Here is an 18,121-nt window from a genome sequence, read left to right as displayed (position 1 = left end):
GCCCTATGTAGGCCTGCTAGGAAGCCAGTTAGGGTATGTCTACACTACAAAGTTAATTCGAACTAATGGACGTTAGTTTGAATTAACTTTGATAGGCGCTACACTAGCGCTCTGCTAGTTTGAACTTAATTCGAACTAGCGGAGCACTTAGTTCGAACTAGGTAAACCTCATTGTACGAGGACTAAGCCTAGTTTGAACTTACTAGTTCGAATTAAAGGGTGTGTAGCCCCTTAATTCGAACTACTGGGAGGCTAGACCTCCCCAGCTTGCCCTGGTGGCCACTCTGGCCAACACCAGGGAAACTCGTATGCCCCCCTCCCGGCCCCAGACCCCTTAAAGGGGCACAGGCTGGCTACGGTGCCCGTGCCAGGTGCAAGCCTGCCAGCACCCAGCCAGCAGACCCCGCACCTGGCACGGCTCGAGCCAGCCACCCGATGCCCCCCAGTCCTCCCCCTCTTCCCGGGACCAGGCTGGCGGCTCCCGGGAGCTTGCCCAGGACCGCAAGAGGCGGGCACCCGCCTGGTCCAGTGCAGACATCGTGGACCTCGTCCACGACCTCTGCACTAGGCACAGGAAAGCGGCCGTCTAGGGCAGGAGAGCTGCCAGCCTGGCCACCCAGGAGCAGGTTTGCATGAAAATCAAGGTGGTCCACTGAGACCACCGACCCTGAGCCCTGAGCTTAGAATGGCCACACTGGGTCAGACCAAAGGTCCATCTAGCTCAGTAGCCTGTCTGCCAACAGCGGCCAACACTAGGCAACCTGGAGGGGATGGACTGAAGCAATGACCAAGCCATTTGTCTCGTGCCATCCCTCTCCAGCCTTCCAAAAACTTTGGGCAGGGACACCACTCCTACCCCCTGGCTAATACCACTCCATGGACCCAACCTCCATGACTTGATCTCACTTCTCTTTAAACTCTGTTCTAGTTCTAGCCTTCACAGCCTCCTGCAGCAAGGAGTTCCACAGGTTGACTCTTTGCTTTGTGAAGAACAACTGTCTGTTACTAGTTTGAAGCCTGCTACCCATTCCTTTCCTTTGGTGTCCTCTAGTCCTTCTTTATGCGAACTAATGAAGAACTTTTCTGTATGCACCCTCTCCATCCCACTCATGCTTTTATAGACCTCTATCCTGTCCCCCCTCCGTCTCCTCTTTTCTAAGCTGAAAAGTCCCAGGCTCTTTAGCCTCTCTTCATATGGGACCTGTTCCCAACCCCTGATCATTTTAGTTGCCCGCCCCTCTCCCAGCCTCTCTCTTCCCCTCTTCCACCTCCTTTTCCCAGTCTCCCCCAGTTTTGTTCAATAACGACAGATTCCATTTTGGAAGACACGTTATCTTTATTTTGTACATCAAGAAGAGGGGCTACGGAAGGGTAAGTGGAAGGAGGTGAGGGAGGAATGGGGCACGAGCCCCCGATGGGAAGGACTGGGCTGGCTCTGCGGGCTTCCGGGGGTGGAAGCTCTCCTGCAGCCCCCCAATTGTCCCTTCTCCCCAGATGGCAACCTGCAGCAAGTGCAGCCGGGCTGATGGCTGAGTAGTGTGATGTGCCCATTGTGGGTAGTCCGGGCAATCCAAGCCAGGACTGCCTTGCAAGCGGGGCACCCCTGAGAGCTGTCTGTCCGGGGTGGGGGTCGGGACCCTTTAAGCACAGCCCTCGGCTAGCCTGAGACAGCATCTCCACGCTCTAAGTCCTCCTCTGTTGCCCTGCTGGCACTGCTTCCGGCCATCCTTAACCCCGGTTCAGGGTCCACTTAATGTGGACGTGCTAATTCGAATTAGCTTAGTTCGAATTAAGTAATTCGTTGTAGCGTAGGCATACCCTTAGAGACAAGTGCTTTCATAAGGATAAGTGGAAGAAGGATGACCAGCCAGTGGACAGGCCAGAGAAGCCCCAGAAGGCACTGAGCCCAGTGTCCAGGTGATCTTCATCTGTGCTGGAGATCCGTCTTCCCTCCATGCCGGTGGTCTTCAAGGTCGCGCAGTACAGAAGTACTGTGTTGGTACCGTTCCCTATGCCAATGGGGCCCTGGCACAGGGGCAAACTGCCATTCAGCCCTGATCTCCTGGCACAGTCTGATCACTCTCCTCCAGTGTCTGAGGAGAACAGTCCAAAGTCCTCATTGGTCTACATGTGAGAAACTGGGGCACGATGCCCCCTCAGTGCAACCAGAGTGTTGTGGACCCTAACAGGACATGGGGACACCAGTTCCTTCTCTCTTTCCCCGCTCTTCCCCCCCCCCCCCCAACAGGTAGTGGGAGTAAGAGAGTAGTGGGAGTAAATCCATGGGTCCGGACTTAGTGCATCCAAGGGTACTGAGGGATTTGGCAAATGTCATTGAGGAGCCTTTGGCTATTATCTTTGAAAAGTCATGGAGATCGGGAGAAATCCCGGACGATTGGATAAAGGAAAATGTAGTGCCCATCTTCAAAAAAGGGAAGAAGGACGATCCAGGGAACTATAGGCCGGTCAGTCTTACCTCGGTTCCTGGAAAAATCATGGAAGGGATCCTTAAGGAATCCATTTTGAGGCACTTTGATAAGAGGAAAGTGATTAGGAATAGTCAGCATGGATTCACAAAGGGCAAGTCATGCCTGACCAATCTGATTAGCTTCTATGATGAGGTAACTGGCTCGGTGGACGTGGGGAAGTCAGTGGATGTTATATATCTTGACATTAGCAAGGCTTTTGATATGGTCTCCCACAATATTCTTGCCAGCAAGTTAAGGGAATGTGGATTAGATAAATGGATGGTAAGATGGATAGAAAGATGGCTAGAAGGCCGGGCCCAGCGGGTAGTGATCAACGGCTCGATGTCAGGATGGCGGTCTGTTTCTAGTGGAGTGCCCCAGGGTTCGGTTCTAGAACCGGTTTTGTTCAATATCTTTATTAATGACCTGGATGAGGGGATGAATTGCACCCTCAGCAAGTTTGCGTATGACACTAAGCTGGGGAGAGAGGTAGATATGCTTAAGGGCAGAGATAGGGTCCAGAATGACTTAGACAAATTGGAGGATTGGGCCACAAGAAATCTGATGAGGTTCAACAAGGACAAGTGTAGAGTCCTGCACTTGGGACGGAAGAATCCCAAGCCTAGTTACAAGCTGGGGATCAACCAGTTAAGTAGTAGTTCTGCAGAAAGGGACCTGGGGGTTACAGTGGATGAGAAGTTGGATATGAGTCAACAGTGTGCCCTTGTAGCCAAGAAGGCTAATGGCATATTAGGTTGCATTAAGATGAGCATTGCCAGCAGATCCAGAGATGTCATTATTCCCCTTTATTCGGCTTAGGTGAGGCCACATCTGGAGTATTGTGTCCAGTTCTGGGCCCCCCACTACAAAAAGGATGTGGACGCATTGGAGAGGGTCCAGCGGAGGGCAACCAAAATGATTAGGGGGCTGGAGCATATGACTTGGGTCTGTTTAGTCTGCAGAAGTGAAGAGTGAGGGGGGATTTGATAGCAGCCTTCAACTTCCTGAAGGGAGGTTCCAAAGAGGATGGAGAGAGGCTGTTGTCAGTAGTGACAGATGGTAGAACAAGGAGCAATGGTCTCAAGTTGTGGTGGGAGAGGTCCAGGTTGGATATTAGGAAAAACTATTTCACTAGGAGGGTGGTGAAGCACTGGAATGGGTTACCTATGGAAGTAGTGGAGTCTCCATCCCTAGAGGTGTTTAAGTCTCGGCTTGACAAAGCCCTGGCCGGGTTGATTTAGTTGGAATTGGTCCTGCCTAGAGCAGGGGGCTGGACTTGATGACCTTCTGAGGTCTCTTCCAGCTCTATGATTCTATGAGAGCAGCTCCCGCCTTGTGAAGATGCCGAACCAGCCCTAGCCACCTCCTCTTCATCGCCAAATGAGGCAGTTGTGGCTTTTTCCCTGGCGGTACCCCAGGAGGACTTGAGAGCCGACCAAGACTTCCTCAGAGGTGGCTAACAGCTTGGGCCTCCAGGCCAAGGAGGTGCAAGAGATCTCAGGTTCATTGCTTGGGGTCCTGATTCAAGCAGGGCCTAGCAGGGTGGCATTACCCTGGCATGAGGCGGTTGCGAAGATTGGCAAGATACTACAGCAGACTCCCTCCTCCATTCTGCCGATAGCCAACAGAGCTGAGCAGAAGAAGTTTGTCCCAGCAGGGGATCATGACTACATTTATATCCACCCATCTCCCATCTTTCTTGTGGTGGAATCGGTGAGCCATAAGGAACATGAAGGCCATCCAGTACCTGCCCTTAAGAATAAAGAGTCCAAATGACTGGACTTGTTTGGTAGAAAGATCTGTTCTTTGACTAGCTTGCAGTTAATGGTGGAAAACCACCAAGTCTTGTTCACCAGGTATGAAGTGAATGCCTGACAGGTTCTTGCTAGGTTTGAGACCACATTGCCTGAAGCCTCCTACAAGGAGTAGAAGGCCCTCATCAAAGAAGGGTCCTCCGTAGCTCTGGCTGCCCTGAAGTCAGAGTCTGATGAAGCAGACTCAGCAGCTTTCTTTATGGCCTCCACCATCAATGTGAGGCGGGTGGCAAGGATTCTCCAGTTAGGCCTGTCTCTAGAGACACAGAACTTCATTCAAGACCTGCCTTTTGATACGTGGGCCGTGTTCACAGAACAAATGGACGCGAAGTTGCACAGGCTTGAAGGACTTCCATATGACCTTGAAAAGCCTAAATCTGGATTTCCCAGGATCCGAGAGGAAAAGGTTTAAGCCCCAGTCCTCTCAACATAAGGTCAGTATCCCCAGCCAGAGAGAGCCCCTTCATGGCCTAAGCCCTCAAAGGGAAATCAGGGCTGCCACCCCCAGTCTGGCCAGCAATCGACCAGCCAGGCAAAACTCCAGGGCGAGCATTCCTTTGGAGGGTGTGCCTGGGGACAACGTACTGGACTCCCAACATACTATCCACCTATCCTGTCCCTTCCTCCTGTCATGGAGGGACATTACATAGGACCATTGTGTCTTGGCCACTGTCCAGTGTGGCTACATCCTCCAGCTCTCCTCCACACCGCCCTCCTACCCTCCGCCCTTATCCCTCTTTAGGCACCATTCTCATGAGCAGCTTCTCAAGCAGGAGCTATCCCATTTGCCCCAGGTGAGAGCAATGGAGAGGATGCCTCCAGAGTTCGATAACAGAGGGTTCTACTCCCACTACTTTTTGATCCCTAAGGCAAATGGGGGCCTATGGCCTAATATTTGGTGTACTTCAAGTTCTGTATGGTCTGCCTAACCATTTCCATTCCCTATCTGGATCTCAGGGACTTGGTATTCTGCCTTCAACCTCAAGGATGTGTACTTCCATATTGCCATCTTAGAGGGTCTGAGAGAGGTAGTGGGAAGGAACCATTACTAATTTGCTATCCTGCCCTTTGACCTCTCTATGGCCCCCAGGGTTTTCACCAAGTGTGTGTCAGTCGCTGTGGCATACCTGAAGCATCAGCATGTACAGTTATATTCATACCTGAATGACTGGCTCATCAAGGGCCTGTTGAGGCAAAAGGTCCATGCTGGACACATGCTGCCAGCTCTGTCTGCTAATAAACAAGAAAAAGTCCCTCTTGGCACCTACTCAAAGGATAGAGTTCATAGGGGGCAGTTCTAGACTTGACCACAGCCAGAGCATCACTCCGTCGAGAGATTCTAGGCCCGTGGTCACCAATCTGTAGATTGTGATCAGCTGGTCGATTGGGAGGCGCTCAGGGCTCCCCACCCCAGTTCCCTCCACCCCCAAGAAGCCCCACTACCTACCTCCAGCAACAATGGAGTTAGTGCCGGCTTCCCGCAGGGTAGACGGAAGTCTGGCAGCTGCCGGGGACTTGCTGCGTGGGGGGAGGAGGTAGGAGTTCCAGGGGAAAATGCGCTGGGGCTTCCCTCCTCTGGGGGAGACGGGCTAGAGGGGTTAGGAGTCTCCAGAGGGGAGACACGCTGGAGCTTCCCTCCTCTGTGGGGGAGGGGAAGGAGTCCCGGGAGGAGGCGCTTGCCGGAGCTTCCCTCCTCTGCAGGGAGTTCGGAGGGGGAAGGTGCGTGCTGAGGATTCCCTGTTCTGTGCCCCAACCAACAGTCTGCCCCCACTGGCACTCTGCTCCCACTGGCATCCTTTCCTGTCCCCTGCTCCCACTGGCATCCTGTCCCCTGCCCCAGCATCCACTAGCACCCTGTCTCCTGCCCCCACTGGCAATCTGCCCCCACTAGCACCCTGTCCCCACCCCAGCATCCTGTCCTCTGCCCCCACTGACACCGTCGCCTGCCCCAGCACCCGCTAGCACCCTTCCCCAGTACCATCTCCCCTGCTCCCACCACCACAGTTGGGGCCACATTAGTGAGGCTTTGGGGGGGGGGGGGGAGGGTTGGAGGAATTTTTTTTTTTTTTGCATCTCATTTGTGTGGCCCCAACTGACTTTTCTGTGGGTCAGAGACCCCTGACTTGAAACAGGTTCCCTGCCCTTCTCATGAATAAAAACAATGCTGAAACTTTTTGGCGTTGACATTTTATTTAAAAATGAAGCCTGGCCAATAAACCCCCCATCTGTCTGCAGCATCATAACACTCCTGCACATACCCCCCTCCCCCCGACCCTAGATCTGAGCCTATCATACACTGGAAGCCCCTGTCCTGAGCCTTTCACATCCCCAAACTCCTGCACCCCCACATCCTCAGTCTTCGGTCACAACACTCCTACACCATCCACACACCACAAATCTGTGTTCTGAGCCCATTATACTCACAACCTCCCTGCCCTGAGCCCCTCACATCCCCCAACTCAAACTCCTGCACCCTCACATCCACAAGCCTGTGGCTTGCTCAGTACCCCAACACTCCCCAGCCTGGAGCACCCTCCCTGAGCCAGCAGCCCCTCCTGCACCCAAATTCCTTCTCAGAGCTTGCACTTCTCACCCCTTCCCACACCCAAATCCCTCATTCCCACCCCAGAGCCCACACATCCTGTCTCAACCCAGTGAGGTTATGGCTAGACTGCAGGAGTTTTTCAGGATTCCAGAGGTATCCCAGGGAAACTCTTCTGCGTCCAGAGACGCGTTTGTTCTTCCACTTTTTTTTAGAGGAAGAGCAAACATGCTCTTTCGGTAACCCCTGTATTCCTTGTTCCACAAGGAATAAGGGGGCTTCCAAAAGAAGGGGCTTTTCTGACATTTGGCCCAGTCTACCCAGGTCAAATGTTGGAAAACCTCTTCCTACAGAGGAATCGAAAAAAAGCGGCAGTGTAGCAGTACCCTTAGAGTGTATAAGGGCTGTGGATAGTAAGTGATGGAGAGGGGGAGAACAGAGAGGGCGGGGCTTCAAGAAAGGGGTGTGGTCTTGGGGGAAGGATAGGGCGGTAGATCTTGGCTTGTTCTGACAATTAAAAAGTGATCTTGAGCGTAAAAAGGTTGGAGACCACTGTTTTAGGCCCTGTCATCCTCCTTCAATAATTCGCAGTTGCCCCCATGATCATAGCTTGAGAGTGTCTCAGATCCTAGGACATATGGCTCCGCAGGTATATAGTGCCCTGGCCGGGCTCAGAATGAGACTACTCCAACTGTGGCCATGCTTATCACTTTGGTCTTCAGCCTCCTACCTATATGCCTCAGCAAGTCTAATGCTGGCCCTGGTCATGGCCCCCGAGAAGGTCCACATCCCCTGTTGAGAACCACTAATCTACCTACCTTATACTCCTTGATAGTGTGGCCTAGTCTTTTTGTTTTAGAAATGTCTAGTCTGTCATTGTCATTAAATTTCGAATCGTCATCAACATCATTTGAAAGTGAGTTCATCTAATTATGCATTGAAACTTGAAAAATAACTTCCATTGGACCATTTTGAACCTACTGTTATAAATAACTCTATGAATTATTATAACTAAATGATGAGGGAAAATACACTGTTTATTTCTAAATGACTTGCACCAAAAAGCATGCATTTACAACAAATGCTCAACAGATCTTGTGCTAATCAGCACTGTGCCTCTTTATCTAGCTAAAAAATGTCGTGTGTCCAAACATCCAGCAGTCATCTACTGCCATTCATTATATCTTTCTGCTAGAGCATTTTATTTATTGGGCTAGAAGTATACTTTAAATATTTAGTACCCTGAAATTCATTGTAAAGTCTTTACTGATGTTTGATTTATCATTTTGATTTAATTCATATATATATAAATATAATGGGATGAGACACTAAATTTGAGACACAGGGGTGGTTTGTGGAAGATTAGGGTTATGCAAATAATGACTCTTATCTTATTTTAATATGATGGGTATCTTAGCATTTCTCATGTTTCTTTTAAATATTTTCAGGTCTTCTCCTGTTCTTCCGAGGGTTTGTCAATTACCTTAAAGTCAGAAACATGTCTGAAAGCATGGCAGCTGCTCATAGAACAAGATTTTTCTTCTTGTATTAGAGGTAAGCAATTTTGTAAACATTAAGACTTTTGTCTCTAAAAGGTAAATCTTGAGCACAGAGTAGCTGAAATGAAGGAGCATTAACTCTCCAAAGTCACCAAAAAAGAGGATCTTGTACCATATATTCTGAAGGCATGTCAGAAGTATTTGGTGATACTTTTTCCAAGTATGTATTTTGAAAGTAGCGTTTTTAAGATAAAACCAACTTAGAAATCAAGATTAAAATTGTTCATCTTGCATGATCTATCTGCATCCAATCAGGATAAGTCATTAGCAAATGTGAACTGATTTGGCTCATCAGTCAGGTCAGTGCTTCCTTATTGGCTATCTGAATATTACATTTGACTGAGTTTTCTTTGAAGAGGTAAGGAATAGATGTGTATTCACTTATGTATATGACTGTTTCCAAGCCACTTGTGAGCCAAGATATTTATTATATATCTAACAGTATGCTCTGTGTATCCTTGAGTTAGCTGGCTAATCAGTCTGGCACATGTATGCCTTTTTACTCTTGTAACACTTTTCATCTATTAGGTAGATCTTTTGAATTCTGTTACATACTTAACACAGGGAGACACCTTCTCCTGTAGTGTTACTAAACACTGTCTTCATGTTCACAAGTAACTGTTGTAGTTAGGGATGTTTGATAGTATCAGAGGCAACAGTGCAGTGCCAAGCAGAACCAGTCTGTAAGGGAAGCCAGTTTAAAAATCAGCTCCCCACTCAGACCGGCTGCCTGCTGCCCCACATTGCTGCCTCATATCAGAGGCAGCAGTGCAAGGTGGCAGCAGTCCCTGTCCAATGGGGTCTGAGCACCCCACAGACAAAAGCTGCTGCAGAGGGGCGGGTAAGGGGGAGGAGGCTGCTGTTCACAGTGGCTCAGGCTGGCCACAAAGAGAGACTCACAGACAGGGACTCCTACCATGAAGCAAACTCTGCCCAGGGCAGGCCCAGGCTCAGCATAGACAGAGGCTGCTCCATGGGATGCAGTGGAGAGTGGGCGAGGCAGCACCATGAAGCCTGTGTTGGGGAGAACTGGCTTTTGACGCTGGCTCCCCCCAGAAGCAGGGGCGGGGTGGATGTGAGTAGTTGAGAAGATTAATCGATAAGCCTAGGCCTAATGGTTAATCGTATACTTGACTAATTATTTACACCTCTGATTGTAGTATTTTCCTAATTTTGTGGAATACTTGAAGTGTTTATTGTTGGGCTTTTTTATTTCATTTAGAAACTATATGTAACTTAATCAAGAAGTCTCAGGAGGGTAGCCGTGTTAGTCTGTAACTATAAAAACATCAAGCAGCCCTGTAACACCTTAGAGACTAAAAACTTTAAGTGGCATAGGATTGCTCTTTATTAAAGAAGACTTTTCAAAGATTGGCAGTAGAATCAGTATGACATACTCAGCAGTACAGTATTGGAAGTCCAGGGAAAAAGATGGAAACAGTCTAGAAATGATGGGTCTTTTATTTAAGATGATAAAATCCATTTAGACACATTCTGATAAAATATGGAAAATAATTATTTCGGCTATGCTTTACAGATCTTGATCCAAGAAATATATCTTCATGAACAAAATTGCAACGTGTTATGTTTAACTTTGTGTCATTTTGTCAAAACATGGCATTTTGCAGTAAAGCGGTAAAGCAAATTCTTAATACTAAAGAGATAGGCTACTCTTAAATGTCAAATAAATTTTGGTGGTGTCCACACTACAATATTTTATTCTTTTCCTAGCAATAGCATATCTTTCATTTTCTGAGCAATACAACCACCTTTACAGAGTAAGTAAAAGTATAGTAAATGCTGCATGAAAACATATACTATCTCTTTACTAAATAATTACGTTATGGCGTTGAATAAAAATACGCGCAGGCATATAACGATCAAAACCTATGGGCACTAAAAATTAACTGCCCACATTGTGTCTGAACATACTGGCTTGAAGAAGGGTGGCTTGGACTATGATTCTTTCATCTGAGACCAAAATCTAATATAGGATGAAAGCTGAGGGATATATGCAGCACTCACTGAAGTCAGGGAGTTAGCTTCAGTGGGTGCTGTATTTGTCCTCAAACCTTTGACCTTTCAGGCTATATATACGCAGCAGCATTATTCTGAAATAACATAGTACACGTCCATACAGCAAGCCATTATTTCAAAATAATGGTGAGCTGGAGGACTTCTTACTACTTACTGACTCCTGTGACCCTCATGTTCTTCCTTTGACTCCCTGTTGTGTAGACAGCACCAAAAGTCAAATTAAGCTATTTTGACTTCAGCTATACAATTGATGTAGCTCAGGTTGCATAGCTAGATTCGAGTTTTTCTCAGCTGTGTAGACATACTCTCAGGGTATGTCTACACTTGCACCCTAGTTTGAGGTAGGGATGCTAATGCAGGCATTCGAAATAGTCAATGAAGCATGATCTCACCGGCACGTTACTCTGATCAACAGCTGTTTCGAAAGTGAAAGTGTGCACCGGGACGCGTTAGGTCAAACCAAACCCCTTGGTTTGAGGAGTAACGTTACTCCCCAAACCAAGGGGTTTGGATCGAACTAACGCGTCCCAGAGCGCACTTTCACTTTCAAAACAGTTGTTGATCAGAGTAACGTGTTGGCAAGATCATGCTAATGAAGCACGGGATATTTAAATCCCTGCTTCATTAACTATTTTGAATGCCTACATTTGCATCCCTAGTTTGAACTAGGGTGCAAGTGTAGACATACCCTCAGAGAGTACGGGGTGGGGGAGAGGAGAGGAGAAGCTCTTCCAAAGCTGGAGAGACTTAATATTTGTTCAAACGTTTTATGTATTAAATTGAAATAATCACACAATCAAAGCAAATGTGTACATAAATCAGTGAATTTTATTCATTTAGTAGAAGGGATTATTGCACTAGACAGAATTACTAATTTGTCAATGTTAGCTGAGAGAGGCACCTTGCAAAGTATTCTAACAGTCTTAAAAAAAAAATCTTGTCATCTGCTTAATTACCCTGATTTGGGGGAGGGGAGTTGCTGCACTATCTCTGTATAACCTTGCGTCCCCTCCCAACCTCCAGCATTGTTTACAGGTAATTAGCCTGAACTGAAGTAATATTCTTTCTTTATTTCCAGACTGCATCAACCAGACATTCCTTCCCTTTACCAATGTGAAATTTCCAGATGATCAGTAACCCTCCAAGTTAATAGGATAGAAGACTACTAAAAACAGAAGACAGATTAGTGAAGAAAAAAATACAGCTTCAAAAATGAGTGACAGGATGGTTTTTGTTTAAGTGCCAGTTCTGTTCATTCTAGCAAATATTTATATTCAGTATTGCCTTTAATTAGCGCACATACAAATGTGCAAAAACAAAGGATAAGATTGAAATGAGAACAAACCATGCATACAGTCGGGTGATAGATTAAGTACAGTCAGACATGGTTAATCTGTGCTTGTTGTTTGTGAAAGATTTAAGTGATAGTTAGTTTCATAGAATGTATGTACCACTGTCTTGGTTATCTGAAGTTAAATTGAGAGTAAAAATGGTATATACTAAATGATTCAGATTAACCAGGTCTGACTTTGTTAGCTTTTTATGTAATTTAGGTTCATCTAATGATTGTGCAACATACATATTTCTTATAAAATTTACTAAAACTTGCAGTTCCTGATTATTATAAGCCTGTATTGATGAACTTTTTATCAAACTTTCTGACCAAAATATCAATTGATTTAAAAATGAAACACCCCTTCTAGCTCCTGTGTAAATAACTATGCATAGATGACTGGTTAGATTGCTTCTTAGGAATTATGTCAAAATATATTTGTAACCACAATATTTTCTCATTCACTGTAAATTGTGTTTAATCTTAATATGGACAATGTATATATACACTATTTTTTTGCTAATTTGAATGTTCAAGTATAATTTTATTTTAGATATAATTCTAAAAGAGGGCAAAAGCCTTTAAATGTCCATCTGAAGAATTAGTTTTCTCCTGGTATGATTTGAACAATTTGAGCCTAAACCTGAAAACACATACTTGTATGGATAGTCTTATTGCTTGTGAGAGGAGCTCCAACCCTTTCAAGCATTGGGCCATCAGGGCATCACTCTGCATGTGTCCAACTGTAGTTGGACCTCTGCTTCTGCATAGATGCAATTGCAGATCAGTTCCTTGGTTTGTAACGATCATCTTACTTAAGAAGGTTTTATGTGAGAGAGACACAATTTGTTATGTTGTAATTTTCTCAAAAGGGCTTTTGTAGCTGTCTTACGATGCTTCTTGAGAATAAATACTCCAGTGTTACATTAGAATGAAGCTGATGAGTAAATTTTAATGTCACTTTTGAAATGTCTTTTTTTCTTCATGGGTGTTTTATTTTTTTAGGCTGTACTGGCAAAAGTAAAACAAAGCTCTCTTGATAGTATTTACTTAAAAGTAACGGTATTACTCCTTAAAATATATCATCTCTAGAAGGGCAGATTCTCCTATTCATGTACATACATAACTCCTACTGTTTGTGAGAGTTATGCTTCTACCACAATGGGAGAATAGCGCTCTTAATTCTTTAATACAACTGGAATCTTACTTGCAATCAGTAATCAGTATATTTTACATCTTTGAAAAACATTTATTTTTTTCTTCCTGTTCCTTTATTTTAATTAGAGCTTTGCTTGGTTTTAATACCAACATTAAAAGAATGAGATTTATTGTCTTAAGTTAGTGTTATATTCAATTTTGTATCTAATAACTGAATTTTTTTTAAAAAGCATATTAACTGGTCACATTCATTATTCTTAATCTTGCAAAACTACTTAAAAGAAAAATGAATATAGACTAACATGTCAGGGGAAAACTCCCTAGCTTTTCTTGAAAAAAAAATCATTGTTTAATAGTTTATTTGCATTTCCCCATGAATTTCAACTGTTTTTTTTTTTTGCATTCATTGTCGTTATGAAAAAAAGCAAATAAAACATTGTTTTGTTTTGCTAATTATGTTTTTCTTTTATGTTTTGCACCTTACATTAGAGAATTAACACATTTTAGTATTCATGCGTGTCATGTGAGCATGTAATACAAGTAAATTTATTGCTAAATGAGTATGAATCCCAGCGTTCTGTATTTACTCTCTCCCTTCATTCCAGTCTTTATTATGTAACTTACTTAGTACAAACACAAAAAGCACGTATTGCTAATTTCCTTATAATTTACCTTTGTCACCTCATACAGTAAATACCAGTTTTCCCAAGTTAAAAATCAATTGGAAGATTGATATTTTTCTGTTTATTCCACTACATTTTACCATATTCTTTCTTCTGAATCAGGATATTTATTTCCAGATGAGCATGACAATTTTCGCCATTTATTCTGACACAAATAATGTGTATAGTTGAAGCCTACATATTATCTAATCGTCTGTAGTTCATGTAGCACTTCAGTAGCCTGAAATCTCATCAGCAGGAGGAAAGGAATTGGGACAATATTTTCAAAGACTATGCAATCTCTTCCAGATGTGTCTCATGCTGCGCACTTTTCTTGCTATTTCCTGTAAGTTGGGTAGGAGCAGCTGCTTCCATGGTTTGGAGGCACTTGGCCATTTTTGCTTTTGTGCCTTAAAGTTGGAAAACAAGCTTGACTGTAAACAGTTTCTGAATGAATGCTGAATAGAGGTTTGAAGTTTGAGAGAGGAAAAACCATTAATTTTCTAGTAACTTGTACAAAATCTATTTATGTAGCTTTCTTCTTGCATGTTTCTTTTGTCCAGTAATGTGTTAATAAAGCTGTGGCCTAGTTGAGCCACATCTGGGAATCTGATAACTTATCCAATGTAAATCATCTTTCCATAATCAGTACCAACTGCTGAGGGCTGCTTTTATCCATTCTCCTCAACCCATTTAAGCTGCTCCCATCACGGTTGCTGGGTCCCCATACTGCCGTGTACAGTGGTTAATGAGGAGGAGGAAGAGGGGCTGACCCGTCGTAATAGTCAGTAGGAGTCCCATTTCTCACCACCTTTTGGAGATTACCTAATCCAGTTTCAGTTTATTGAGGAACCAGATTTATGCTGGACATCTGGCATACTGCATAAACTTTACAACTGACTTCAGCTTTTGGGTCCTGGGTTGCTGAAGGTAAGGTGAATAAGCCTCACTCCATGCAGGCTGATCTGGCAGTGAGGGAAATATTCTTTCCAGGCCAAAAGCAATTAATATGATGCCCACTGTAAGAACTAGAAACCTAATCACACACTTTTCCCAAAGGGTGAAAGGATGATAGCTGTTGCTCCCAAATGCAGAACAGTTCCTGAGTCAGGGAAAAGGAGTTATAAAAACTTGTTCCTAGAGGTGTGGCAGCTAGTGGGTTTCTGATGTGACCTTCCACTCAGCCAATCCGTTAGGAGCCCCTGTGTCCCAGATGCCCATAATAAAGCTGATCTCCCATAGAGTGGAAAAGGAATGCAGTAATCCTTACAGGTGCACCAGTGTTTACTTTCCTCTACTGCCCAAGACAACGTCTCTGCAGCACCAAGGCTTGGAGTGGGGAACATATCTACTATCTGGCATGTGTGTCTTGGATAATACTTTGGGTGTTGTGATATCCTAAGGGCAGAAGGAGCAGTCAACCACTGTGCTGTATTGTATTAAAACATTTCAGCCATTTATAAATATTATTTCCAATTTCTAGATTTGTTTTAATTGCATAATACTTAAGCTAACATCATACATTGGTAGCTAAAGTTAGTCTCCTAGATCCATAGACACTTTTGAAACTTTAAGCCACTTACAGGGAATTTGTGGGCCCTAGATATGGATTTGAGTGCTTAATTTTAAATTAATTAATTCTACTACTAAACATTTTGCCTGAGTTTTAAGGGGGAAACCTTTCATACAAATGAACTCTGGTCTACAATCTGATTTTTATCCTTTTTTTTTGCTTAGTATAGCGACTATACTTTACAAAGTAATTTAGGAAGCTCATGTCATATGTTCATGTGAGTTTCACAATAGAAAGTTAAACCATTCATGCATCTCAGTGCTATAATGCCAATAGAATACTTGTCAGCAAAAATTTCAGAAAGGCTTGTAACCATGCAAATATTTCCAAATAAGATTTGTATGATGGTACATGGGTAGGAGTAGTACCGTGGATATAGTTAAATGTTTTTCCACGACTTGGACAGTTTTTACAAAAATTATTGGCATTTCTTATTTTTATACAGTTTCTTTAGTCTAAAAGGGCATCTTTCAAACAAGTGACTTTCAAACTAGTGGAAATTTTACATCTAGCCCTCATATCGTTGCCATTCTTCACATCCTAGAGTTATGTATGAGTGTGTGACGACAAAACTCTGCAAGTCAGTACTGGCTTCAGAATTCTGGATCTGGTGAGTTTGACCATGGAGCAGAAGCAAAGGAAATCTCATGCCTTTTTCTGATACCATACACAGGAAAAAAACAAGCAGGGACACATTTCATACTCTTCTGTGTCTAATGCTTCCTGTTCATAACCTCATGCTAGTCTAGCAAATTAGTTAACAGTAAGATTTTAAATTGCAAATAGCAAAGGCTGTGCAACTGGATTAATGTCCATTCTCATTTAAAACGAGAATGGACACCTGTAAATAGCACATTTTAAACTTTTTGATTTGATATAGCAAATACAATGTACAGTAAACTTCCGATAATCCGTCACCTTTAGGACCCAGGGGGTGCTGGATTATCAGATATGCCAGACTATCGAAAGGGGAGGCTATGAGGGGTCTGGGGTGGGGAGGGGAAGATGGGGGGGTGGTGGTGCTGCGGTACCAACCTGGCAGCACCCCAGCTGCTCTGCCCCGGGCGTCCCCAAGTCTGCCGCTGCTGAAACTGACCAGCGGCTGACTCAGGGAAGCCTGGGGCAGAGCAGCTGGGGTGCTGCCAGGTTGGTCCCACAGTGCCGAAGGGCAGCGCTACGGGACCAACCCAGCAGCACCCCAGCTGCTCTGCCCTGGGCATCCCCAAGTCAGCCGCTGCTGAAACTGACCAGCGGCTGACTCGGGGAAGCCCGGCACAGAGCAGCTCCAATTGTCCAACTGCCTGGAGCACTTCTGGGTTCCAGGTGGTGCTGGACTAGCAGGAGTGCCGAACCACTGGATGCTGGACAACTGGAGTTTTACTGTAATAGGATACAATTATCCTAACTTTATACCTTTTCTCCTGTCTGCCTTTCTTCATTTTTCTTTCCCTGTAGCCTAAAAACCACTGCTTTTTGGGTGGGATCCTTAAACAAATGAACATTTTCACGATTCCTCATTATACGTGACTACACAGATGGATGTCCTTCTTGCTTGTAGTTTTGTAGATTGGTATCGTACTGTGATTTGCAAGTGTCCAGATGTGATCTCATGAATACACAGACTGCTGCTGACAGAAATTGTTCTGGTTAAAAATAACAGCTATAAAGAAAATTAGCACATGTACACATTCATTTGCAATACTCACTTGGCATCCTTCTGTTGCTGGCCTTGTTAAATGTGCACCCCTTCTTCCTTCTGTCTGCTCTAGTGTCAGTCAGCTGCTGCCATTGTAGTGTTCTTGGCAGCTTCATAGTCTCTATTCTTCTGAAGTGTGTATTATTTTTTCTATCAGTAGCTTCTGGCTGTTTCAGAGTTATCCGTCTCAGAGGGGGGTAGTTGTGTTAGTCTGTAACTTAAAAAAAATATAGACCACTTATTTTAAGCTTTGTTGTTGTTACAGGATCACTCGTTTTTTAACTTTTTTTCCCCCAGAGTTAGCAGTCTTTCCTAGGGCATCTATTGGAAGAACTTGCTGCTTAATGATTGTAAAACTACAGATGGTATTGTCTGGGATTAGTCCAGCTAGTTTGTCTTCTGGTTTTACTCTTACTTTTAATCATTAACTTTCCCCTGCATTTGTGTCTCATGCAGTTTTCTTAGAAGCATAATGTGCAAGTTTATTTTATATTCTATATGAATGAAGGGAGAATGGTGCTAATTATTTTACATGGGTCAAGTTCATCTGTGACGTAACTCCAGTTAAATCAGTGGCAAAGCACAACTGCTGAATTTGGACCAATGTTTTAATTTTCTGTGTGCTGCTTGGTTTTCAAAGCCATGCTGCATCTCATTAACAACCCAGAGACATTACTGTAATTTGTTGTGAATTGAGAATGAAGTCTATTCCAGGTCTCATTTCTGAGCTTAATCTGGATTCGGTGTGATCTTGAATTTGCATGTTAATTATCTTGCCATTAGCTAACAGATTTTATTTCCCTGCGCTTTGAAGTGGTGTCATTTTTTCCATTAACATGTTGGAGAGTCAAGGGTTCAGATTTACTAGTTAGAGTATCCATTGGGAATACCCAGGTTGCTTAGGTTGGTGCTCAGCACTGCAACACTTTAATGAAGTCCCTAATATTTGAATTTATAAAGGCATGTGTTAAATGTAATACCGTGGTTGAAGAATCCAAGCATAGGTATTCAGGAAAAGCACCAGGTAGAATTATATCATGTTTGTATTTGCCACATTGATTCTTGTACATTAAGTTTGCCATGGTACACATCCTGAATATGTTAGTGTATTGCAAACCTAAGATATTGCTGTTTGTTTTCTGCCTTTTTTTTTTATATTGAGCTGTGCAAGTCAAATAATTTGCAGTAATTTTGATTAGTTGGAGACCAGCAGCTAGAAAACAAACTTTCCTGCATTCTGGAAACTGAGGAAAGTCTCTAATTTGTTGCCCAATGATAC

The 18,121-nt window shown here is 44.1% G+C and overlaps 1 protein-coding gene across 3 annotated transcripts in view; it reads left to right on the top strand.

The window, feature by feature from the left end:
* The window catches only part of NDFIP2 (Nedd4 family interacting protein 2), an 83,671-nt gene extending 70,307 nt beyond the window's left edge, over positions 1-13,364 (top strand). For all 3 annotated transcript variants that reach the window (XM_075918832.2, XM_075918833.2, XM_075918834.2), the window contains 2 exons: positions 8,273-8,378; positions 11,499-13,364. In XM_075918832.2, the coding sequence (XP_075774947.1) occupies positions 8,273-8,376 (104 nt within the window). In that variant the 3' untranslated portion in view covers positions 8,377-8,378; positions 11,499-13,364. The remainder of the gene's footprint in view (positions 1-8,272; positions 8,379-11,498) is intronic.
* The last annotated feature ends 4,757 nt before the right edge of the window (positions 13,365-18,121 follow it).

The sequence above is a fragment of the Pelodiscus sinensis genome, chromosome 1 (genome assembly GCF_052426305.1).
Source record: "Pelodiscus sinensis isolate ZL-2025 chromosome 1, ASM5242630v1, whole genome shotgun sequence".
NCBI classification, from domain to species: Eukaryota; Metazoa; Chordata; order Testudines; family Trionychidae; genus Pelodiscus; species Pelodiscus sinensis.
Note: the sequence above shows the minus strand (reverse complement) of the source record. Positions and strands in the feature narration are given on the sequence as shown.